We start from the raw sequence: 26,129 nt of genomic DNA, 5'->3' as shown, positions 1-26,129 counted from the left end.
GCCAGACCCTTTCTCAAGAAACAAAACAACAACAAGGCGAGGCACAGTGGCTCACACCTGTAATCCCAGCACTTTGGGAGGCCGAGGCAGGTGGATCACCTAAGGTCAGGAGTTCGAGACCAGCCTGGCCAATGTGGCGAAACCTCATCTCTACTAAAAATACAAAAATTAGCTGGGCATGGTGACACACACCTGTAGTCCCAGCTGCTCAGGAGGCTGAGGCAGGAGAATTACTTGAAATGGGGAGGCAGAGGCTGCAGTGAGCTGAGATCACACCACTGCACTCCAACCTGGGTGACAGAATGAGACTCCATTCAAAAAAGAAATTTGGAAGCTCTTCCAGTCCTTTTGGTTTTTTGTGGAGACTTCATTACATAACCATGATTGATTACATCATTGGCCGCTGCTGATCAGTTCACCATCCCCAGAGCTAGGGGTGGGGCTTTCAGTTTCAACCCTTTAATCACGTGTTTGGGTCCCCTGGCAACCAGCTTCCATCCTAAAGCAGTCTTGAAGCTCCCAGCCATCAGTCACCTTGTCAGGACAAAAGACTTGGCTGGGCATAGTGGCTCATGCCTGTAATCTCAGCACTTTGTGAGGCAGAGACAAGAGGATTGCTTGAGCCCAGGAATTGGAGACCAACCTGGGCAACATGGTAAAACTCCCATCTCTACAAAAGATACAGAAATTAGCCCTCCATAGTGGCACGCACCTGTACTCCTAGCTACCAGAGAGGTTGAGGTGGGAGGATCACTTGAGCCCAGGAGGTTGAGGTTGAGGCTGCAGTGAGCCATAAGTGTGCCATTGCACTGCAGCCTGGCTCAATTAAAAAAAAAAAAGAAAAAGACTCTTCTGTCACCCAAGGGATTTCTGTGACAGTAACTAAGGCTAAAGACTAAATTTTAGCACATCTGCTGGCACCCTCATCTACAAGAGTTTTAGGAGCCTGGTGTCAGGAACCAATATAGATTTCTTATTTTACACTCCCCATTTCATTTCATGGAATTGTCCAGATTCTCTTAACATATGATCTATAAATATATCTAACTGGCAATATGATTAAAGCAAATGAAACAACTCAGGGCACCCCAAGCAACCTTTTGAGGCTCTTACTCTTGAGTCAGGATTTCTCATGGACCATATGTGTTGTGTGAATACCAGAAATAGGGGCTATGTGAGGAGACCTGTATCATTCTGTGCAGTGAACCAGTAGAATGTTTAATTTCCCTTTTTAGTTAAAATCTAAGTAGAAATGTAAGTTCTAATATTGTCGTCTTGCATTGCAATTGATATTTTTGCCTTTCTAGGGGTGCATATATGTTGCTTTGAAGACCCTTGGTCTCAAATACCTGTTTGGAAGAAATTATTTGAAATTCCAATATATGAATCTTAGGAATTCATAAATATTTTGAATCTATTTCATATACGTCTATGTGATTTAACATGTAATATGATTTCCACAAATCTATGGGAAAACACCATTACAGTAAAATTTACTGTTCTAATAACATGTGCCTTGAAAGACTTCCTAGTACACATCCATTATGGAGAAGCAGGTCCTTCGACTGCTTTCATTGATCAAAGATCTGACAGATCTTTGGGAATGATACTTCCTTTTTTAAAACACCAAGAAACTTTACTTTTTTCATTCTTCTAGGGTGGATTCCAATTTGAAATAATTCTGTTGAATATAGTTATTTTCTGACACTCTGATTTTTTTTTCTTTAACTTTACAGAGACTGTGCAGTTGATCCAACTTGTGTTTTGTGCATGGAGTGCTTTTTGGGAAGTATTCACAGAGATCATCGATATAGGGTTAGTAATGTCCAAATAATAACCATGCTCAGTATTGCATTTTATAATAAATTTCTTTCTTTTTAAAATGCAAAAATTTAACACTAAAATGGAGGGAGAATGGTTTAAACAGTTTGTTTATTTAAATACCATGGGACATAGGATGGCAATGTAGAAACAAATTGTGAATGCACACTTCTTGGAGCATACGATTTTAAAAAGGTAATAGAGATATCAGCTCTTCTGTATTGCTTTTCAATTAGTTTGTTTTTGTTTTGCTATTTTTAAATGTTTATTGAAGGGCATCTTTTACATTGTAGGGAACTGTTGTTAGATGGAACTTTTCACCCTAATTATAAAATAGAATGGTAGAGAAGGAATATTTTAATATTCTTAATTCAGGAGCCCGTCTGGATCAAAGCTTTTCCTCCTGTTTGTTTTTATTTATTCTACCCAAGAGTTCATAATATGAACTAAAACAGTTACAGGGCTGGGTGTGGTGGCTCACGCCTGTAATCCCAGCACTTTGGGAGGCCGAGGTGGGGAGATCACTTGAGGTCAGGAGTTTGAGACCAGCCTGACCAACGTGATAAAACCCTGCCTCTACTAAAAAAAAAATTAAAATTAGCCAGGCATGGTGGCGCACGCCTGTAATCCCAGCTACTTGGGAGGCTGAAGCAGGAAAATAACTTGAACCTGGGAGGCGGAGGTTGCAGTGAGCCAAGATCACCCCACTGCACTCCAGCCTGGGCTACAGAGCGAGAGTCCATCCCAAAATAAAAAATGTAAATAAATTAAAAACAGCCACATAATTGGGCTACTTATATTCTTGTCTGTTCATTAGTCTCATAAATCAGTAAAAGAGGCCCAGTTTCCTTTAAGCTGTTCTGCCTGTGTTTGATAACTGAAACAAGCACGTGTCATTTTCCAAATGACTCCTACCCGCGTTTCTTGGCATATACCTTTGCATTCCCTGGGATAGTTGTCATTTGTGGGGTTACATTAGTTATATTGTTATATATAACACACAAATACTTACTTTGGGCAGAATATAATAGGACTCATTCTAAAATTTGCTGTATCTAATACCTGTTACTAGGCTCTTCCTCATAGTATTTTAAGAAAAGCAGAATTTCTAGTCTATCAGTTGTTAATTCTGGTTCTGTGATGCCGGATTTCTCAAATCACTGCCCTGTCTTAAGGAAGTATGAATAATTCCTGAACCTTGCAGGTGGTGAAGAGTTTTTATTATCAAGCAGTCTATTTTGTATTTCCTGAGCCCCTATTAACTGTCCTTTCAAAGAGTGGCTATTTAGGGAGTATTAGAGAAGAAAAATTAACTCTTTCTATAGTATTTGTTGGTTAATTTCTCCAAAGCAAATGCAGCACTCTTAGACTGTTTTAGGAGACAGCAGCTATAGGAGTCTGTATAACCCCTGAGTCTATTATGTTTATAGCATCACAACCTGTAGCATAGATATCAGCATTATACCAATTTAACCAAAACCCAGCAAGAAAACCCTTGTGATCCTCATGATTTTCCTAATTAAGGAAGTCATGTAGGCAAACATATCCTCTTTTGAATATCTGTAGTTAACATTACAAAATAGGTTATTTTATTTCGAAATCACTAGCTTATAGTCTTATTTAAAATAGACTTTAAAACATTGACAGGTTTGGCATTTTATCTAATTTTATGCCTCCAAAGAAATTAAACACTTAAGCAATGGTATTTCCCGAGCACTTGATATTCTTATTTATTATCTGATAATCTGATAACCCCCCATAAATATTTATTGACAAGATACTTTACAATTTTTTTCCAAGATGACAACATCAGGAGGTGGAGGTTTCTGTGACTGTGGTGATGCTGAAGCTTGGAAAGAGGGTCCTTACTGTCAGAAACATGAACTTAACACCTCTGAAATTGAGGAAGAAGAGGTAAAAACATTTTCACAAAGTTGTTTTTAACCCACATTTGAAATGTTTTTGGAAATAGTCATTAGATGATGGGAGAAATGGATAAGCAAATAGTACTTCCACTATTGACAGCAACTAGTTTACTTTGAAAGTTCTTTACGTTTTGTGGATGTCTATGGTTGCTAATAGTACACAATTGAAATTCTGAAAATTTTGTTTAATTCTGATTTTTTATTTGAAATTCCAATATATGAATCTTAGGAATTCATAAATATTTTGAATCTATTTCATATACGTCTATGTGATTTAACATGTAATATGGGGTTTTGTTTTAAGCAAACTTGAAGTTTATTTGAGTACCAATTTATAATAGAGGGGATTATTTTTCCTATATGTGTAGACCACTTAACTAAGTTGAATTTTGTATATCTTTGTTACAACAAAGACTTTCTGGGCCAGATAAGTTCCTTTTCTGTTACTATACATGACAGCCAACCCCAGTCATTCTCTCCTGGTTAATCCATTATCGTTGGATATGTGATGGGGCCATGTGTAGTAATGATAGCTCAGTACAAATAATTCCCACTGCTCACCGTGTTTTTCAAATTGTTGATCCTGCATTATTTTTCTTAATTAATATTTCTAATGGAATAGTAGACTCCCACAAAATAAATGCTTAAATCTCTGCTGCCTTTTTAAAAAAGATTCAAAAATTTTTCATATATTTCTGATAACTCACTTAACTAAAATTATACAATGATAAAATCTTTCAATGGTATACTACAATAAATTATAAAAAACAAAATTGTTTTTTAATTGACACGTAATTGTACATATTTATGGGGTACAGTGTGATATTTATGGGGTGCAGTGTGACATTTTGTTACATGTATATTATGTATAATGATCAAATTAGGGTAATTAGCATATCCATCACCTCAAACATTTAACATTATTTTATACTGGAAACTTTCACAATCAGCTCTTCTAGCTATTTGAAAATATACAGTCAATTGTTGTTAATTATAGTTGTGCTGTAGAGCATTAGAACTTACTCTTTCTATCTAGCTTTGTTCTTATGTCCATTAGCCAACCTGTGGCTATCCCTCTTCTGCTGCTTTTTATGACAATTTGTTGTATGATTCAAGATTCTTCTTTCAGATTTTATTATTTTTAAATGGCAGGGGAATAGGTACACCCAAGTACTTCTACATTGTTAGTAGGCCTGATACAGATTTGGGGCAAGTGGATGTTAATAGTCTTTCCTCAGCCTGGGAGGGTGAATCACTAGCTTGGGAGTTTGAGACCAGCCTGGGCAAATGGCAAAACCCCATCCCTACAAAAATAAACAAATTAGCTGGATGTGGTGGCACATGTCTATGGTCCCAGCCACTCACATTGGGGGTGCTGAAGTGGGATCCGCTTGAGCTATTGGAGGCAGAGGTTGCAGTGAGTCAAGATTGTGACCCTGTCTAAAAACAAAGTTATTCCTGGTACCCATACCCTACAGGTTTCAAATAGATTTTATCAGAATGATCAAGGCTTTTGATGTAGTATAGTATCTTTTAGGCTGTTTCTCTGTTTTGTACAAGTCAAAATTTGTACAAAATGATTCATTGCTATGAAAAACATGTTTTGTTTATGTTTCCTTTGTATTATGAAAGTGTTCTATAATTTGCTACAGTAAGATGCCAAGTGGTCAAGGATCCAGATTTTTCCATTTCTCTTGGAGAAGCTCCATTTTTATATATTTGATTGGAGTTCTGTATGTGGAAATACAGGACAAATAAAGATATATTTGAAAAAAAGAACTGTGCTTTAGAAAAAGGTTAAAAACCACTGGTATAAAACTTTAGGACTGTGAGAGAAAGTATATATCCATATATCCAAGCCACATATCCAATAAGGATCTAATATCCAGAGTTTGTATCTTGCAACTCAACAATAAAAAGATAACCCAATTTAAAAATGGGCAAAAGACTTGAATAGACATTTTTACAGAGAAGATATATAAATGATCAAACACATGGTGAAAAGATACTAAACATCATTAGTCATTAGGGAAATGCAAAATCAAAACCACAGTGAGATACTGCTTCATACTCAGTAGGATGACTATTAAAAATAATAATAGCTCACACCTGTAATCCCAACACTTTGGGAGGCCGAGGTGGGTGGATCACAAGGTCAGGAGATTGAGACCATCCTGGCTAACACAGTGAAACCCCATCTCTACTAAAAATACAAAAAAATTAGCCAGGCATGGTGGCATGTGCCTGTATAGTCCCAGCTACTTGGGAGGCTGAGGCAGAAGAATTGCTTGAACCCAGGAGGCAGAGGTTGCAGTGAGCCGAGATTGCACCACTGCACTCCAGCCTGGGTGACATCAAGACTCTGTCTCAAAAAAATATTAAAAATAAAAAATAAAAAAATAATAATAGTAATAATAAGTGTTGACAAGGATATAGAGAAATTAGAACCCTTGTATATTGCTGGTGGAAATGGAAAATGATTCAGTGCTGTAGAAAACAGTTTGGTTATTCCTCAAAGTATTAAACATTACCATATGATTTTGAATTTCATGCCTAGATATATACCCAAAAGAACTGAAAACCAGAAGTTGAGCAAGTACATGCACTCACATGTTGTAGCAACGTTGTTCACAATAGTCAAACGGTAGAAACAGCCCAAATGTTCATCAGTGGATGGATGGATGGATGGATGAACAAATTGTGATAATATACATACAATGGAATATTTTTCATCCATAGAAAGGAATGAAGGGCTGGGCACAGTGGCTTACACCTGTAATCTCAGCATTTTGGGAGGCTGAGGCGGGCAGATCACGAGGTCAGGAGTTCGACACCAACCTGACCAACATGGTGAAACCGTGTCTCTACTAAAAATACAAAAATTAGCTGGGCATGGTGGCAGGTGCCTGTATGTAATGCCAGCTATTCAGGAGGCTGACACAGGAGAATTGTTTGAATCTGTGAGGTGGAGGTTGCAGTGAGCTGAGATCTCGCCACTGCACTCCAGCCTGGGCGACAGAGCAAGACTCTGTCTCAAAAAAAATGAGCTGAGATCTCGCCACTGCACTCCAGCCTGGGTGACAGAGCAAGACTCTGTCTCAAAAAAAAAAGAAATGAGGTACTGATACATGCTACAACATGCATGAACCTCTAAAACATAGTAAGTGAAAGATGCTAGAGTCAAGGTCACATATTATATGATTCCTTTTATATGAAATATTCAGAATAAATAAGTCTATAGAGAGAAAAAATAGATTGGTAGTTTGCCAGCGCCTGGGGAAGAAGAAAATGGAGAAAAATGGTTTAGTAGATAAAGGGTTTTACTTTGGAGTGATGGAAGTGTTTTGGCACTAGATTGTAGTAGTTGTACATTATAATGTACCAAGTACCACTGACTTGTTCACTTTAAAATAGTTAATTTTATGTTCTGTGAATTTCTTGTTATTTATATGGAAAAAATACTTTAGGACTTCTGTTACCTTTTTTATCCTTGTGTTAGAGTAGACTTCAAAACTTTCTTAGAAAGTTATTTTAATCTGCCTACATGCATTTGCTCTGTTGGCTTTATCCTCATACATTAGTGGGATGGCTATCAAACAGTCCAAGCTCTGGTTAATTTCCTAAATTTTAAGAAGACACCAACAAGCTCACCTGCCTAGCCAAAAGTCATACAATTCTTCCTGGAGAATGTATACTCCTAGAACTAGACAGAGAATAAAGCTTCCAAACTTTACCTTTACCATTAATTTATATTTAAGAGTTTAATTAAGGCCAGGTACAGTGGCTCATGCTGTAATCCCAGCCCTATGGAAGGCTGAGGTGAGCAGATCACTTGAACCTAGAAATTCAAAACCAGCCTGACCAATATGGCAAAACCCCGTCTATACAAAAATTAGCCAGGCTTAATGCTGTATGCCTGTAGTCCCAGCTACTTGGGAGGCTGAGGTAGGAGGATCACTAGAGCCCGCCCGGGGAGGTTGAGGATGTAGTGAGCCATGATAGTGCCACTGCACTCCAGCCTCGGCAACTGAGTGAGACCCTGTCTCAAAAAAAAAAAAAAAAGTTTAAGAGAAATGAAGTCTTCCAGGGTAAGACTTTAAGATATTAAGATAGCATTATGTTTAGCATACCTCTTCCCAGTAACTATTGAACATAATTTTTTTTTGTTATACCCTTAGCCTACATCTTCAGAAAAAGCTGGGGGGAACCTGGTAATTACTTATAGAAATACTATTTAAGAGTTCCACAGGTCTTTGCAACTCTGCATTTGGGAGTGGGATAGTTCTTCATTGTATAGGACAGGATTCAGCAAGCTCTGATTCCTGCAAGCCAAATCTTGTCCACAACCTGTTTTTCTGTCTGTTTTTAAATAGTTGAAAAAAATTAACAGAATTGTATTTTGTGACATGAGAAAATTACATGAAATCCAAATTTCACTGTCCATAAATAAAATGTTACTGAAGCACAGTCATGCTTAAGTTTTAATGTAATATTTGTAGCTGTTTTCCCATTACAGAAAGAGTTTGTTGACCCTAGGTGTAGGTTATTGAAAGCATTGTGTTTAGCCTGCAGTTCCCACTCCCTAAATGTCACTAGCATCTTCCTCTACAGTGACAACAAAAAATGCCCAGCTAGGTTTCCAAATGGCCCCTTGGGTGTGGGAGTGAGTGGGGAGGGTGGTGAGATGTCCCTCTCCCCATTGAGAACCACCACATAATGTGTGGTATCTCCTTTGCTAGTCTTTATAGGAGTCCATAAGGAATTTCTCTTAGGTCTCTGTATTAGGAAATGTTACATTTCTCCTGGTGTGAATCTGGTAACTGATTGTGTTTCCTTTTAATGAGACTTCTGGAAAAAGAGCCAAATGGTTGGAAACAGCCTGTCTGTAGTAGCTGTGTGGAAATTTACGTGATCTCTATTTATAAATAGGTGTTACCTTGACTGCAGTTTATTTTCCTATCTTTATTTTCCTTTACCTGCTTTGTACATCTTTTTTTTATATACCATTCTTTTAAGTGTATTCTTTTTTTTTTTTTTAAGGTGTATTCTTTAAAAAAAAATTACTTAATTATAGAGACATTGTTTTTGTTACTGTGTTGCCTAGACTGATCTCTTAACTCCTGAATTCAATCAGTCATTGTCTCAGCCTCCCAAGTAGCTGGGTTATAGATGTATTCTTAAGTTGCTGTAAATCCTATTTGGAATGAGATTTAATTAAATAAGAAATATTAACCGAACAACAACCTTAGTGAAATTTTTGTAATCTGAAATTTCTCTCACAAATGCTGCTCCCATCCATTTGAATTCAGATCAGTAATTATTAATAACTAGATGTTGCTGGGCGCAGTGGCTCACGCCTGTAATCCCAGCACTTTGGGAGGCCGAGGCGGGTGGATGACGAGGTCAACAGATCGAGACCATCCTGGTCAACATGGTGAAACCCCGTCTCTACTAAAAATACAAAAAATTAGCTGGGCATGGTGGCGTGTGCCTGTAATCCCAGCTACTCAGGAGGCTGAGACAGGAGAATTGCCTGAACCCAGGAGGCAGAAGTTGCAGTGAGCCGAGATCGCGCGATTGCACTCCAGTCTGGATAATAAGAGCGAAACTCCGTCTCAAAAAATAAAAATAAAAAATAACTAGATGTTAACACTGACTACTTGGTCTATCTCATTTAATTCTCAAAACAGCCTCATAAGATAGATACTATTACCAATATTTTATAAATAATTGAGTTTTAGACTGAGGTGGAGAATCACTTTGAGCCCAGGAATTTGAGGTTACAGTGAGATATGAGCTAGATGCAGAATGAAAATTAATGTACATTTAACATGGTTGCCCCCTTTTATTTTTTTTCCTGTTCTTTCTTTCAGGATCCTCTTGTTCATTTATCAGAAGATGTGATAGCAAGAACTTACAACATTTTTGCTATTATGTTTCGGTATGCAGTAGATATATTAACCTGGGAAAAAGAAAGTGAATTGCCAGCAGATTTAGAGATGGTGTAAGTATAACCTGTTTGTTCTTTGTGTATGAAGAACTACTAAATTTTAACCTTAACACAGCTAGTGTAGGGTATAATCATTTTTTAAATAATGAGTTTTTAGCAGAACAATAACCTTGATTTTGTAGTTTTAAAACATATGTGCCCACTTACTTGGTGGAGGTTTCTCCCTGTTTGGTTGGTTGATTGGTTGATTAGTTGGTTTGTAGCCATATTTAAACTATGTCATAGCTCTAGGACTGGTGTCAGGCATAACCAGTTTTCTGTTCTTTGATTGTATGATAAAATGACAGATTAACTTTATAATTCTAGTTTTTGTTTTATTATATATTAATATCATTAGGGAATGAACTCTGATATAAATGAGTTTTCTGGTTTGAATAAATGCCCAAATTCAGTTTTAATCATTTTGATTCTAACTTTTAATAAAATATATTCTACACTGTGCTTTTTTAGCATACATATACCATTTTTACATAAATTATTGAGGTTACAAACTTGTGACCAGAGAGCTGGATTTTGCCACATATATACTAAGATTAGGACTTTCTTTTCCTTGTTAGTGTGCTTGTCTCACACAACTTTCTTTCTTGTAAGACCAAGCTTGTTGGAATTATAGTCATAGTTTAGAATGAATACAAGCTGGAATGAGGATCTGAGGGGCACTGATGGTATTTCTTTTTTGCTCTCAATTGTGTTTCAGATAAAGTTGTAGGTTAAGTGTTTTCTAATAAAATGAGGTGACTATACCTTTTTGGAAATGATGGTAATAACTTAGTACTTCATGACTTTTAGTGTAGTATTGTTGTCTTGTAGAATACTATAGTATACTATAGTAACCTAGTCCAAATTAATTTCATTTGGGGGCATCATGGCCTCCTAACTAGACCACCATGTACACTTTTGCCCCTTACAGTTCATTTTCTATACTGCAGCCAAAGTCAACTTTAAGGCAGTTCTGGTCATATCTCCTATCTGAAATTTTTGATTGCCCTTAGGATAGCAAAAATCAAAATACATTATGAGCTGGCTTAGCACAATGGCTCATGCCTGTGATCCCAGCACTTTGGGAGGCCAAGGCAGGTAGATCACTTGAACTCAGGAGTTGGAGACCAGCCTGGGCAACATAGCAAGACACCGTACTATAAAAAATTTAAAAATTAGCTGGGCAGGGTGGTGCATGAATAGCCTGTAGTCCTAGCTGTTTGTGAGTCTGAGGCAGGAGGATCAATTGAACCTGGGAGGTTGAGGCTGCCGTGAGCCATGATTGTGCCACTGCACTCCAGCCTGGGTGACAGAGTGAGACCCTGTCTCAAAAAAAAAAAGAAAAAAATTATAAGTTGTTCAAGATTTCTGCCTCTCTCCAAACCAGACTGATCGTATACTAATCTCCCCCTTCTTTCTTGTGCTCCATCTCCCAGTATTTACCTTTGCCACTTTAACACCTTTGCTTTCACATTCCTCTCTCCAGGGTTTCTCAACCTTGGCACTATTGGAATTAGGGGCCAGATTAATTCTTTGTTATAGAGACCGTCTGGTGAATTGCAAGATATTTAGCAACATCCCTGGCTTCTACCCACTAGATGCCAGCAGCACCCCAAGCCCCAGTCTTGACAACCAAAAATGTCTGCAGATGTTGCCAAATGGTCAACTATGGGAAGTGGAGGGCAATTGCCCTCGGTTGAGAGCTACTGATAGCCAATTCTGACTTCGGGTCTCAGATTACTTCTCCAAGAGTTCTTCTCTGAGCTCCCAGGCCTGTTATACCCTGCTCTACCTTCTTTTTTTCTTGATTAAAAACCTGTTTACACAGAGTCATATGTGCAATACATATTTTCCCTGCCAGACTATAGTATCATAGAGCACAGGGACCGCAGATGAATTCTTTACAGATATGTGTCCAGTACCTAGCACATCACATAGGACAAAGTAGCCTCTTAATAAGTCAGCCTGGAGCAAGATAATGTGCAAATAGATAATGAATATATCATTAATATTTTATCACACAGAGAGAAGAGTGACACCTACTATTGCATGCTGTTTAATGATGAGGTTCATACCTATGAACAAGTTATTTATACTCTTCAGAAAGCTGTTAACTGTACACAAAAAGAAGCTATTGGTTTTGCAACTACAGTAGATCGAGATGTAAGTAATTTTACCATGTTGATAATAAATTCTATTTTTACTACAGGTAAGTTACCCTGGAAAATTGAGTTAAAAATGTATATATATATCTCTAAGCTTTTCTTAAAATTTCATTTGTCACACCTATAATCCCAGCACTTTGGGAGGCTGAGGCGGGCAGATCACAAGGTCAGGAATTCAAGACCAGCCTGACAAACATGGTGAAACCTCATCTCTACTAAAAATACAAAAATTAGCCAGGCATGGTGGCGCACACCTGTAATCCCAGCCACTCAGGAGACTGAAGCAGGAGAATCGCTTGAACCCAGGATGCAGAGGTTGCAGTGATCCAAAATTGCACCACTGCACTCCAGCCTAGGCGACACAGCAAGACTCTGTCTCAAAAAAAAAAAATTTCATTTGAATATTGTCCTAAATGTATATTGGGTATAAGCTATTGCCAGATAGAAAGTTTAAGAGGACATATAGTTATGAAAATGGAAATTATAGATGCCTAGAATAAATGTGTTGTTCATGAAAATATATTTATTAATGGCTTGGAAAAGTTAGCATAGCTTTGAAGGGAAAATTTAACTTATCAATGAGTAGGATGAACGTTGTAAATATTGAAAATTGATCAGAATTGTTGCATGCTTTTTTTTTTTTAATTAATTTTTTTAAAAAAAGAGAGAGATGGGGTTTCACCATCTTGGCCAGGCTGGTCTTGAACTCCTAACCTCGTAATCCACCCATCTCTACCTCCCAAAGTGCTGGGATTACAGGCATGAGCCACCGCACCTGGCCTGTTATATGCTTAAACATGTTTGTTTACTGGTTTGAAAGCTATTAATATTGAATACAATACTTTTACAGCTTAATTTTGAATATCTTTATTTACAGGGGCGTAGGTCTGTGCGATATGGAGACTTCCAGTATTGTGAGCAAGCAAAATCAGTAATTGTGGTAAGTAATTTTAAAGCATGCCTGTATTATTTTTTATTAGTTTAAAACTAGCTTCATATTTCAGCATTTATGACCATGTCTTTCTGCCTTTGTGAATGAAATCAGTGTTAACCAAAAATTATGTTTAAAGATGTTTCTTGAATATTGCATTATTGTTTTATCTAGTTTTTTAAAGCTGTCTAAGATTGATATAGAAAATGAGTACGTAGATAAGATATATTCCATTTCTCCATCAAAGCAGTCTTAGAATGTTTTTTGCTTTTTGTTTTGTTTTTAATTAGTAGAATTTTCTGTTACTTTTTAGAAATTAAAATGACCTTAAGCACCACGATTACAATGCAAGGAAAGTTGTTACTTGATACCTTATGGCAAAATATATTCCATATCCTCATGGCAATTAGTGTATCATCTTTCTAAAAGCAAACTATTCTCCACATTTGGATTTATTTTTAGAAATTAGAATTTATTTTCACCACTCCATGTAATTGAATTTTATGTAAATATTCTTTTTTAAAAATAACTTTTTATGTATCATAATTTTTTTTTTTTTTTTTTTTTTTTTTGAGAAGGAGTCTCTAGCCCAGGCTGGAGTGCAGTGGTGCAATCTCGGCTCCACCTCCTAGGTTCAAGTGATTCTCCTGCCTCAGCCTTCTAAGTAGCTGGGATTGTAGGCACATGCAGCCACACTCAGCTAATTTTTGTATTTCTAGTAGAGATGGGTGTCACTGTGTTGTCCAGGCTGATCTCAAACTCCTGGGCTCAAGTGATCCACCTGCCTCAGCCTCCTAAAGTGCTGGGATTACAGGTGTGAGCCACCGCACTCAGCCTCAAACTTCTTTTAAATTTTTAAATATATAAAATAGTATGGAGGCCCCTGTGTTTTCCTTATTTTTTTTTTTTTTAGTCAGTCTTACTCTGTCACCCAGGCTGGAGTTTAGTGGCACAATCTCTGCTCGCTACAATCTCCGCCTCCCAAGTTCAAGCAATTCTTGTGCCTCAGCTTCCTGAGTAGCTGGGATTACAGGTATGTGTGACCAGCTAATTGGTTTTTTGTATTTCTAGTAGAAAGGGGGTTTCACCATGTTGGCCAGGCCAGTCTCAAACTCCTTGCATCGAGTGATCCACCTACGTGGGCCTCCAAAAGTACTGGGATTGTAGGCATGAACCACCAAACCTGGCCTGTATTATCTTTTCTTCACCCCATTACTCCTTCTCCTTCCCTAGCGATAATTACTTTGCTTAATTTACTTTTTTCATTCTTGTGCATTCCTTTATATTTCATATATTAAATATCCATCAACATTATGTAGATTGATTTGAGAACCTTTAAACAGTATATAACAAGATACATATTGAATGTATTACACTGCAGCTTGCCTTTTTATTTCAGTGTGATTTTTAGGTTTATCTGTGTTGATACACATTGCTGTAGTTCATTCACTTTTTTAACATTGTATAGTATTTCATGATGGTTAAACCCCAAGTTATTTATTCTGTTGATAGACAATTAGGATGTTTTCACTTTCTTTGTTGTGACAAATACTCCTGCTATGAGCATTATTTGTCTTCTTTTTGTATAGATGCAAAAGTTTCCCTAGGGTATATACCAAGAAATGGAATTCTGAGTTTTTAGCTTTACTAGATTTTGCCTAGTTTGTTTCCAAAACTGTGGTACCAATATACTTTCCCACCAGCAGTGTATGAGAGGGCCCATTTCTCCATATCTTTGTTAAAACTATATATTGTCAAATTTTTAAATTTTATCAATCTGGGCCAGACACTGTGGCTCACACCTGTAAATCTAGCACTTTGGGAAGCCAAGGCAAGAGGATCGATGGAGGCCAGGAGTTTGGGACCAGCCTGGGCAACAGAGCCAGACCCTGACTCTACCAGAAAAATTAAAATTAAAAAAATTAGCCAGGCATAGTGGTGTGCATGTGTAGTCCTAGCTACTCAAGAGGCTGAGGTAGAAGGATTGCCTGAGCCCAGGAGTCCAAGGATTCAGTGAGCTTTGATTACACAAGTGCACTCAAGCCTGGGTGACAAAACAAGATCTTGTCTTAAGGGAAAAAAAAAAAACAAAAAAAAACACTTGCCAGTCTGAAGTGTATGAAATGGTGTTTTATCAGTTAAATTTGCATTTTCCTTGATTTTTTGTTTTTTTAGACGGAGTCTTGCTCTGTTACCTAGACTGGAGTGCAGTGGCACGATCTCAGCTCACTGAAGCCTTTGCCTCCCAGGTTCAAGTGATTCTCCTGCCTCAGCCTCCTGAGTAGCTGGGACTACAGTCACACGCCATCACACCCAGCTAATATTTGTATTTTTAGTAGAGACAGGGTTTCACCATGTTGGCCAGGCTAGTCTCGAACTCCTGACCTCATGATCTGCCCACCTTGGCCTCCCAAAGTACTGGGATTACAGGCGTGAGCCACCATGCCTGGCCTGATTTTAACTATCTTATTTTATATTTATTATATTGGTCATTTGAGTTTTCTTTTTGGCAGATATCCTGTTCATATTCTTATTTTTTCTTATTTTTTTCTGTTGGATTGTCTTTTTCTTATTTTTTTGTGGTGCCTTTCTTTGAGTAAAAACTTTAAATTTTAATATAGCAAAAGATACATCTTCCTAGGCTGGGCACAGTGGCTTATGTCTAATTCCAACCCTTTGGGAGGCCGAGGTGGGCAGATCACCTGAGGTCGGGAGTTCAAGACTAGCCTGACCAACATGGAGAAACCCCCCCTGTACTAAAAAATACAAAATTAGCCACAGGCATGGTGACAAACGCCTGTAATCCCAGCTACTTAGGAGGCTGAGGCAGGAGAGTCACTTGAACCCAGGAGGCAGAGGTTGCGGTGAGCCAAGATCACGCCATTGCACTCCAGCCTGGGCAACAAGAATGAAACTCTATCTCAAAAATATATATATATATATTTTTTTTCCTTTATGTTTTGTATGTTTTATGTCTTGTTATAGAAATTATTTCTTAATGTCTCAACATTCAATAATGTATCAGAAACTACACTTACAGATTATCAAGTAGGGAACAAACAATAAAATAGAAAAATGGACAAAGGATGTGAAAAGACAGATTATAGCAGAGAAAATTAGCTGGTCAATATACATGAAGTTAGAGTGATAAAATATCTTACTTGCAGAGATGCAAAGACTAAGAATACACGTTTAATAGTAAATTCCTATGGCATTTAGGGAAAACAATCTAGTAACATATGTTAAAGCCTTACCTCACCTAGGAATGTATCTCATAGAAATACAAGCACCAGTAAGTGTGTATACAGTGTGTTCAGTACAGTACTGCTTTTTTTGTAGTCGCAGAGAACTGGAAACAGAGAAGATGAATCCCCCTTCTCTGAATGGTGTTTTAGTAATCTGCACCACAGAATATTATGCAGTCATTAACAGAAAAAAATCAATTAAAGCTAAAATGCACAAAAGCATGTGTAGTATTTGATTTTCTTAAGTCAAACTAATCTTTAGAAATGTGTATATAAATCATATATGTAAATGGAGAACATATACAAACACTTACTATGTTAATGTATGTAATAGAGAAGGGATGGAGCAGAGAGTAAAAGGACCCCAAGAAAAAACAATGAAAAGGGGTAAACACATTCTTTTTTTTTTTTTGAGACTAAGTCTTGTTCTGTTGCCAGGCGCCAGGCTGAAATACAGTGGCGCAATCTCGGCTCACTGCAACCTCCACTGCCCGGGTTCGAGCAATTCTCCTGCCTCAGCCTCCTGAGTAGCTGGGACTACAGGCACGCACCACCACGCCTAGCTAATTTTTACACTTTTTAGTAGAGACAGGGTTTCACCATGTTGGCCAGGATGGTCTCAATATCTTGACCTCATAATCCAGCCACCTCAGCCTCCCAAAGTGCTGGGATTACAGGCATGAGCCACCATGCCCAGCCAACACATTCTTTAAAAAATGTTGGCAAGGCACATCAGCTCACCCCTGTAATCCCAGCACTTCAGGAGGCCAAGGCAGGCAAATCACTTGAGCCCAGGAGTTTGAGACACCAGCCCAGGCAACATGACAAAACGCCATTTCTACAGAAAATACTGATAATAACAAAAATTAGCCAGGCATGGTGGCGCACACCTGAAGTCTCAGCTGTTTGGGAGGCTAAGGTAAGAGGATTGCTTAAGCCCAGAAGGTCGAGGCTGCAGTGAGTTATTATCACACCATTGCATTTCAGCCTGGGCAACAGAGTGAAACCCTGTTTAAAAAAAAAAAGGGTGTTGATAGACTTGAATAGACACTTCTCCAGAGCAGATATACAAGCAGCTGATAAGATACCACCTCACACCTATTAGGATGGCTTCTGTCAAAAAAAAAAAAAAGGTTAGGCATGCACCTATAGCCTCAGCTACTCTGGAGGCTGAGGCAAGAGGATTGCTTGAGCCTAGGAGTTCAAGGATATAGTATGTGATGATGGTACCTGTGAATAGCCTCTGCACTCCATCCTGGGCCACATAGCAAGACTCCATCTCTAAGAGAAAAAAAAGTGTTGGCTTTTTTTATTTATATAAAAATGTTTTATTTCTCTATATCCTTATATGGAGAAATTAAAACCTTTGTGCACCACTGGTGGGAAGGTAAAATGGTATAGCCACTATGGAAAACAGCCCAGCAATTTCTCAAAACATTAAAAATAGAATTACCATATGATCCAGCAATTTTGCTTCGGGGTATATATGCAAAATAATTGAAAACAGGTTTCAAAGAGATATTTTACACCCCTGTTCAAGCACCATTATTCACAATAGCGAAAAGGTAGCAGCAACCCAAGTGTCTAATGGAAAAACAAAATGTGGTATATACATGCAGTAGTGTACTACTCAGTCTTGAAAAGGAAGAAAGTTCTGATACATGCTGCAACATGAATGGATCTTGAGAACATTATGCTAAGTGAAATAAGCTGGTAACAAAAAGATAAATACCGTATGATTCTACTTATATGACCTACCTAGCATTGTCATAACCACAGAGACAGAAAGATACAGAATGGTGGTTGCTAGATGCTAGGGGAAGAAAGTAGCAGGGACTTGCTGTTTTATAGGCTTTATGTAGAGTTTCATTTTTGCAACATAAAGAGTTCTGGAGACTAGTTTCACAGCAGTGTGAATGTACTTAACAGTACTGAACTGCACATGTAAAAATGGCTAAGATGTAAGTTTTATATGTATTTACCATGTTTTTTAAAAAATTTGATAACATGATCACATCTGTGCAGTAAATTATTTAAATAAGTAGGTAATTGTATTAAGAAATGAAAGACATAAAGCAAGCTTAACATTTAAATCATTTATTATTGGTACAGCAGATTTTCAATGGGACTAAAGATTCAGATTACTGGCCAGGCACAGTGGCTCACACCTGTAATCTCAGCACTTTGGGAAACCGAGGCAGGCAGATCACCGGAGTTCAGGGGTTCGAGAACAGCCTGGCCAACATGGCGAAACCCTGTCTCTACTAAAAATACAACAATTCGCCAGGCATCATGGTGTGTGCCTGTAAGAATCACTTGAACCCAGGAGGCAGAGATTGCAGTGAGCCGATATCGCACCACTGCACTCCAGCTTGGGTGACAGAGTGAGACTCCACCTCAAAAAAAAAAAAAAAGATTCAGATTACTCGTAAACTAACTGGACCTTCTTGTTTTTTTGTATGAATTCTAAGATTTCCTCTAGAAAATTAGGATCTGAATCAAGTAAAGCAAACAGAATGGTGTTTTTCTTACATGCATGAAAAATTCTCATGTGATAATGATGGTATGGTTATCTTAAGTAAAAATAATTAACCTCTTTCTACCAATAGAATAACTTTTTAAGTAAATTTTTTAATCTTGCCATTTCTTTTTAAGAGAAATACCAGTAGACAGACAAAGCCACTCAAAGTTCAAGTTATGCATTCGTCTATCGTCGCACATCAGAATTTTGGTTTGAAACTTTTGTCTTGGCTGGGAAGTATTATTGGATATTCAGGTAGGTTCAAGAAAGTTTATGCTAATTGTCTATTAAAAATGAGCTCAGTATGCCCTTGCAAAACTGTTTTGGGAAACATATCAAATGGAATAATTTCCTGCTTTAATTTTACATTTTAAAATACCATCTTTATGCATAGAAGACAACCTATGTTTAACCAATTTTGTCATACTGGATATTTTTATATGCATACAAAGGATTCTCTGTTCAAATAAATGCAAGAAACATTGGTTTAAACAATTGTAAAGGACATTAATATCCTAATACAATGCAATGTACATTTCACAAACAATTTTTTAAAAATTTTCTTTTAGTGGAGCATTTTGTGGAACTCTTCTGAGTAAGCTGGAAAAATGCTGTTGTAAATAAAACCTAAGTGATTAACAGTTTAAATGATAAAACAATAATGTTGATTTCTTTGTTTCGACTCCTCCTACCACTTTTGGTTACCAATAATTTGTAACTCTAAAAATTTGCTAATTGGAAGTTACCAATTTGTGTTTTAAAAAAAAATTTTGACCGGGTGCAGTGGCTTACGCCTGTAATCCCAGCACTTTGGGAGGCCCAAGCAGGTGGATCACCTGAGGTCAGGAGTTCAAGACCAGCCTGGCCAACATGGCAAAACCCTATCTCTACAAAAATACAACAATTAGCTGGGCATGATGGCATGCGCCTGTAATCTCAGCTACTCAGGAAGCTGAGGTAGGAGAATCACTTGAACCCAGGAAGCAGAGGTTGCAGTGAGCCAACATCATGCCACTACGCTCCAATCTGGGCAAAAGAGCAAAACTCCATCTCAGAAAAAGAAAGAAAAAAGAAAAATTCCAGAGTGTAGAAATTTGATCATTTTTCTTTATGTAATGGTAAGAATTAGGAATCCTCATATCCTTAGCCAAAAATACAAGCCTGGTGTGTAACACTAAAGGATAAAACAGGGATAGATATAAGCTGTCATGCTGTTCTTCAGGTAAGACTGTGTATAAGTGACATTCGGTTGTTTAAAGAAAAATTTGAATACATTTGCATTGAAGGGCTTTTAGAAAAGAGTGTTACTACCCTGAACTGAGAGTTGAAAATACAGAGATGTGGAAGTTTAAGAGAACACATTTACTTGACTTTTAAATTATCTTTCCAGGCCAGGCGTGGTGGCCCACTCCTGTAGTCGTAACGCTCCGGGAGGCCAAGGTGGGAGGATCCCTCAAACCCAGGAGTTCATAGAACAGCCTGGGTAACACAGGGAGACCCATCTCTATCTACAAATTTTTTAAAAGGAAATAAATAAATAAATATCTTTCCAGTTATTTTTCTTAGCCCTATATTCTTTATTTTGGTGTTTTCCATTGGATACCTATACGCCAAGTGTTGTGCTACACTATTAATAGTATAATGGAAATAATGTCCTGCTGAAAATTTTCTTTGAGATATTTATCATCAATAATTTACATATTCCTATTTAATACTTACACAGGTCTCCTCGTTCGCCTTTTAAAGGATTTCTGTTTGACAGCTTTTATAATTAAAAATTACTTCATTTTTTTTTTATTTTGCGTGCTTGAAAAAGATAAAACAATGATTTAAAAGTATGGGCCAGGCACAGTGGCTTATGCCTGTAATCCCAGCACTTTGAGAGGCCAAGGCAAGTGGATCACTTGAGCTCAGGAGTTCGAGACCAGCCTGTCCAACATGGTGCAAAACCCCGTCTCTACTAAAAACACAAAAATTAGCCAGGTGTGGTGGCACACACCTGTAATCCCAGCTACTTGGGAGGCTGAGGCACGGGAATTACTTGAACTCAGGACACAGAGGCTGCAGTGAGCCAAGATCACGTCACTGAACTGCAGCCTGGGTGACAGAGTGAGATTCTGTCTCAAAACAAAACAAAACAACAACAATATATATATATACACACACAAACACATATTTGTTTCATATGTATATATATGTATGGAACAAATAGGTGTTAAAGCTTTGGTTATTTTAATGCTTATATTAATATTTGAAGAACTTTAGTTTCTAAAGTTTACTTTTAAAAGGTTGTAGTAATATGTCTTCCAGGATCTCTCACATGGCAGGTCCACAATAAGTTTTGGTTTAATGAATGAAGAACGTTTTATGTAACATTAATAAAATGCACTGGTATATATTATAGTTCAGAAGTCATGCATTTCTCCTTTTAAACTGTAGCACATTTTATATTTATCTTCAGTTATGGAATGTATAACACTTTTATTGTAATCTGGTTTAATTAGCGTTAAGTGCTTGAAGAACATATTAAGTGATTTTTAGATGTTTTTCTCTTTAGTTAAATTGATTAAAGCACAAGAGATTATTGACTTTATGACAGACATATATTTTGACCTTCAGGAGTAGTAGTGTGTAATGTGAGATTTGAAATTTATATCCATTTTGTTAAAATAATAATAAAATAGTTAATATGTTTGCTTTTTCTGAATAAATTTGACCTTTAGTAAAACATTTAAAACTCTATGGATCTATTTGAACATCTACTAAAATGTCACTTTATTTTAATATTTGAAGTTGCTATCTCATAATTACTTTTCCTTCTATTTAAAGATGGCCTTCGCCGGATTTTATGTCAAGTTGGTTTACAAGAAGGGCCAGATGGCGAAAACTCTTCTCTAGTGGACAGACTGATGCTTAGTGATTCCAAATTATGGAAAGGTGAATCTCTTAACTACTTTTAAGGTGTAGAGGAACCTATAAAAGTAATTGGGATGTGAAAGATTTTTATCATTTGAGAAGATACTTAATAAATATATTTGTGCTTTTTAAAATTAGCGTTGCAGTCTTAGTCTTTGAAAAATATAGATTTGGAGGGGTGGGGAGGTCCATGATCCAACTTAAATGGCCTTTACATTTTGTTAGAAAATTATGTTTAGAAAACTTGATTTTATAAATAAGCAGATGGCAAATATTTTGTGCTAAGGAAAACATGTATTTTGCTCTTTTTTTGAAGGGACAGGATGTCACACTGTTGCCCAGACTGAAGTGCAGTGCCATGATCATTGGTCACTGCAGCCTTGAACTCCTGGGCTCAAGCAATCCCCCCTTCTCAGCCTCCCTAGTAGCTGGGAATACACGTGCATACCACCATGTCTGGCTTAGTTTTGTATTTGAGGCTTAAAATACAAGTCAGTCTCAGTGGTATGTGCCTGTAGTCCTAGCTACACAGGAGGCTGAGGCAAGAGGATCACTTGAGCTAAGAGCTTGAGTTCAGCCTGGGCAACAAAACAAGACCCTACCTCTTAAAAAAAAAAAACTGTGTTGGCTAAGCATGGTGGTTCACACATGTAATCCCAGCACTTTGGGAGGCTGAGGCAGGAGGATCACTTGAGCCCAGGAATTCAAAACCAGCCTGGGCAACACAGCAAGATACTGTCTCAGAAAAAAAAGAAAAAATGGTGGATCACATAAAACTTGAGAAATAGAACTGTTTGGTGTGTCCTTATCTTATACTGTGATCTTTTTCTACAAGGTGCTAGGAGTGTATATCATCAGTTGTTTATGAGCAGTCTGCTTATGGATTTGAAATACAAGAAGCTGTTTGCTGTTCGATTTGCAAAAGTAAGTGGTTTTTCAATTTTGAAAACAGGTTATATGTAGAGTAACTATGCCCATAATTATATCTAGGCTGCAAAAATTTAACATCTAATAGTAGTATATCAGTGTGTTGATATTAAATTTTATGAAACTTCATAATCTTTTCATTCTTTATAAATAGAATAAAATTATAGCAATGAGGCTTCTTGTTCATCACCTCCTATGATGAATATCCGTCTATGCAGTATTTATGAAATAATAAATGAAGAGTTTAAACCTATGCCATTGTGAATTATGATATTTTTTCTATTAAAATTCACATAAGGAAACTAATCTCTGTTTAAATGACATATATCGATATGATTTAATAAATATATTTGTGCATTTTAAAATGAGCATTGCAATCTTAGTCTTTGAAAAATATAGATTTTTTTTTGGCAAGGGGGCATGGCCCAAATTAAATAGACTTTATATTTGTTAGAAAATCATATTTAGAAAACTTTGATTTTATAAATAATTAGATTGCAGATATTTTGTGCTGAGGAAAACATGTATTTTGCTCCTTTTTTTTTTTTTTTGGAAGAAACAAGGTCTCTTCAAAACTCTAGGTTATTGATATAGTTGAATTAAGTTCTCCCTTTTAGCAGCATGTGCTAAGCTAACCACTTACTTTTTTGCATTCACCTGAATTAGGAAGTATATCAGAATCACTTGGAGAGCTCTTTCAAAATACATGTGTTGTGTTTCATTCTCAAATCTACTGAAGCAGATTCACCAAGAGTCATTAGATGATTCTGATATGATCCAGAACTAATGAAAGTCTGGTTTCATCAGAAACAGTGTAATGCTGCTGTGGTTTAGCTCCACCAGCGTGCAGTGGCATCCTGGGAGCTTAGTAGTTGTTACTTCCTATTTGGGCTGGTAAACTGCCATTGTGCTCCAGAAGAAAGAATCAGTATTATACAGAATTCCACAGACTACATAGTGAATCAATGTCTGTACAGGAGTCTATTGGTAGAAATCATTCCAGTTATTGTTCTCATAACAGTATTATCTTCTTGACTTCCTCCAGCACTGACTTTTCATTATAATTTGTAAATACTTGGTCAATGTGGATTAGAGGTGAATCTCCCCCTTGTTGTTTAGAATTACCAGCAGTTGCAGAGAGATTTTATGGAGGATGATCACGAACGAGCAGTGTCGGTGACTGCTCTATCTGTCCAGTTCTTCACCGCACCTACTCTGGTGAGTAGTGCTTGCCTTTTCTTTGTAACTGATAGCTGGCACTCCTTGCCTTTTTTTGCCTTCTTAATAGAACTATGAGCGTTTGCAGAGTGATTATGTGACAGATGACCACGACAGAGAGTTTTCAGTCGCAGACCTCTCGGTTCAGATATTCACAGTTCCTTCACTTGTAAGTACTGAAAGACTAGAAGAACTTTCTTGTTTTCCATTAACGGAAGTAAAGCCTTAAAATAATAGAGAACTAAAGTCTGTATATTCCTGAATAGAATAGTATTTTATTAATGAGTAATCATACTTCAGATACCTTCAACTATTTTTATACTAGAATATAACCTTGAATATCAAGGTAATCTGTTGGCGGGGGGCAGTCATTTAAACTTAATTTCTACTTTCTCTTCAAGTAAAGGAGGGAGAAATAATCTGTAATTTCTCATAGTACTTCCCTCAAATTTTGAACTGATTAGTTCACATTAAGCCAATTGATTTTACAAATTATCCTTGGCATTAGAATTAGACAGCATATTGTACACTGTCTCACAGTTTGAGAAGTCCTCCTCCCAGCTCCCTCCCAAAAGGGGAGATGTAGCTTAGGCAATTGAATCATGAAGATTGGGTGGTCTTTTCCTGAGCTTCATGAGTTGCTCATGGAGGCATGATTATGTTTTAGTGCTATACATAATTAAAATTCATATGTAATTTGTTCAACGAATTTAAGAAACACCTATTTATTGGGCACAGTTCTAGACTTTGAGAATGTAACGGTAAACAAAAACAAATGTGATCCTTGCCCTCATCAAACTTACCATAGTGAGAAAGACTCACATAAAGAGTTAATTAAAATCACAATGAAAATTTGCTTGATTTGAGAGAGAATAACAAAAGACCTGATCTTTTTCCACAGTTCAGGGCCTTTATGCAAGGGCATGAGGGAAGGAAGGTCCATGCAGAGGGACGAGCAATTGAGAAAACCTGGAGTAATAGGGCAGAGCATTACCTCTATGGCTAATAGAAGAAAACCAGTACACTTGAGATCCTTGAACCTGGGGTGAAATTGTATAGGTTTAAGAGCATTTTATAGTTACTTTATTAATAAGGCATATTAAAAATAACTGACTTTTTTCCCATATTACTTTTATGTTAAAGGATATATTCTAATACAGTGGAAGGTGTCTAGAGTCTGTTTACCCATTAATGAACTATTATGATAGGTCAAATTTAAGATTTTGTATTTTGTCTTAAGAACATGAGAAGGCATTAAAGAGTTTTAAGTGGTATTTACATCATTATAGTTGTGATTTTAAAAGATCATACTGTCTAATTTGGAGAACAAATTGGAGGAGGGTAAAAATGAGTGTGGGAAACCTAATTAGATGCTAATGCAATGACCCAGGCAAACATTGATGGTAACGAACTGGGATGCTAAAAATGGATATGAATTATGAGGGATATTTTTAGGTGGTAAAATCTACAGAACTGGCCAAGTGGGTTTGAGGGTTTTTGGATTTACTGATGAATTGGATGTTGAGTTTGAAGGAGAAGCATGAGGATGATTCGCAAGTTTCTGGCTTGCAGTTGTGTAGATGTTGTACCACTTGCTGAGATACAGTGAATTTTGGAGAGTGATTAGCATTTGTAAAGAGGGAAAGTGATGCTTTCAGTTTAGTCAGGGTTGAGTTCCAGAAGCCTCTATGTTTATTCATATCTGTGTTTCCCTCCTCCATTGATCTTTTTGTCCATTTCCATGCCAGTACAACAGTTGTAATAATTATTTATAACTTAATATTCCATTTTGACATCTTAAATCCCATTTCATTTGGTAGCTTAAATCTCTTTTCATTATTACTTTTCAAAATGTTGCCACTTATTCTTAGGCCTTTTTTAAAAAGATGAAATAAAATCAGATTGTCAGTTACCAAAAACCACATTAGAATTTTGACAGACATTGTATTTATAGATTAATTTGGGAAGCACTAACATCTTTGCAATATTGAATACCCCAACTAAGAATACAGTTTGTCCTTGTTTATTCAAATGTTATTTTATGTTCTTGATAAAAGCTTCATAGTTCTCTCATTATAAACTTATACTTTAAAAAATTTTTTTTCGTTCTCATTTTTGGCTAGGCACAGTGGTTCATGCCTGTAATCCTAGCCGAGGCAGGTGGATCACCTGAGGTCAGGAGTCCAAGACTAGCCTGGCCAACATGGTGAAACCCCATCTCTACTAAAAATACAAAAATTAGCTGGGCGTGGTGGCGTGCACCTAAGGCTGAGGCAGAAGAATTACTTGAACCCAGAGGCAGAGTTTGCAGTAAGCTGAGATCGAGCCGTTGCACTCCAACCTGGGTGACGGAGCAAGATTCCATCTCAAAAAAAGTTCTCGTCACCCAGGCTGGAGTGAGATGGCACAATCAGGGCTGCAGCCTTGACCACCTGGGCTCAGGCAAATCTCCGGGCTCAGGCAAATCTCCT

The 26,129-nt window shown here is 37.2% G+C and overlaps 1 protein-coding gene across 6 annotated transcripts in view; it reads left to right on the top strand.

Moving 5' to 3' along the window:
- Nucleotides 1-26,129, top strand: part of UBR2 (ubiquitin protein ligase E3 component n-recognin 2) — a 124,817-nt gene that overhangs the window by 24,472 nt on the left and 74,216 nt on the right. For 5 of the 6 annotated variants that reach the window (XM_064361042.1, XM_064361041.1, XM_064361039.1 and 2 more), the window contains exons 3-11: nt 1,737-1,815; nt 3,622-3,735; nt 9,620-9,750; nt 11,760-11,898; nt 12,778-12,840; nt 18,732-18,852; nt 21,427-21,534; nt 22,349-22,437; nt 23,729-23,827. In XM_064361042.1, the coding sequence (XP_064217112.1) occupies nt 1,737-1,815; nt 3,622-3,735; nt 9,620-9,750; nt 11,760-11,898; nt 12,778-12,840; nt 18,732-18,852; nt 21,427-21,534; nt 22,349-22,437; nt 23,729-23,827 (943 nt within the window). Of the gene's footprint in view, nt 1-1,736; nt 1,816-3,621; nt 3,736-9,619; nt 9,751-11,759; nt 11,899-12,777; nt 12,841-18,731; nt 18,853-21,426; nt 21,535-22,348; nt 22,438-23,559; nt 23,659-23,728; nt 23,828-26,129 lie in introns of all 6 variants that reach the window. The other variant, XM_064361040.1, reaches the window with a different exon arrangement.

Source organism: Aotus nancymaae, unplaced genomic scaffold (assembly GCF_030222135.1).
Source record: "Aotus nancymaae isolate 86718 unplaced genomic scaffold, 86718_ANA_hifiasm-v0.15.2.pri h1tg000040l, whole genome shotgun sequence".
Classification (NCBI taxonomy): Eukaryota; Metazoa; Chordata; class Mammalia; order Primates; family Aotidae; genus Aotus; species Aotus nancymaae.
The sequence above is the reverse complement of the archived record's forward strand: the minus strand, read 5'-3'. Positions and strand labels throughout refer to the sequence as shown.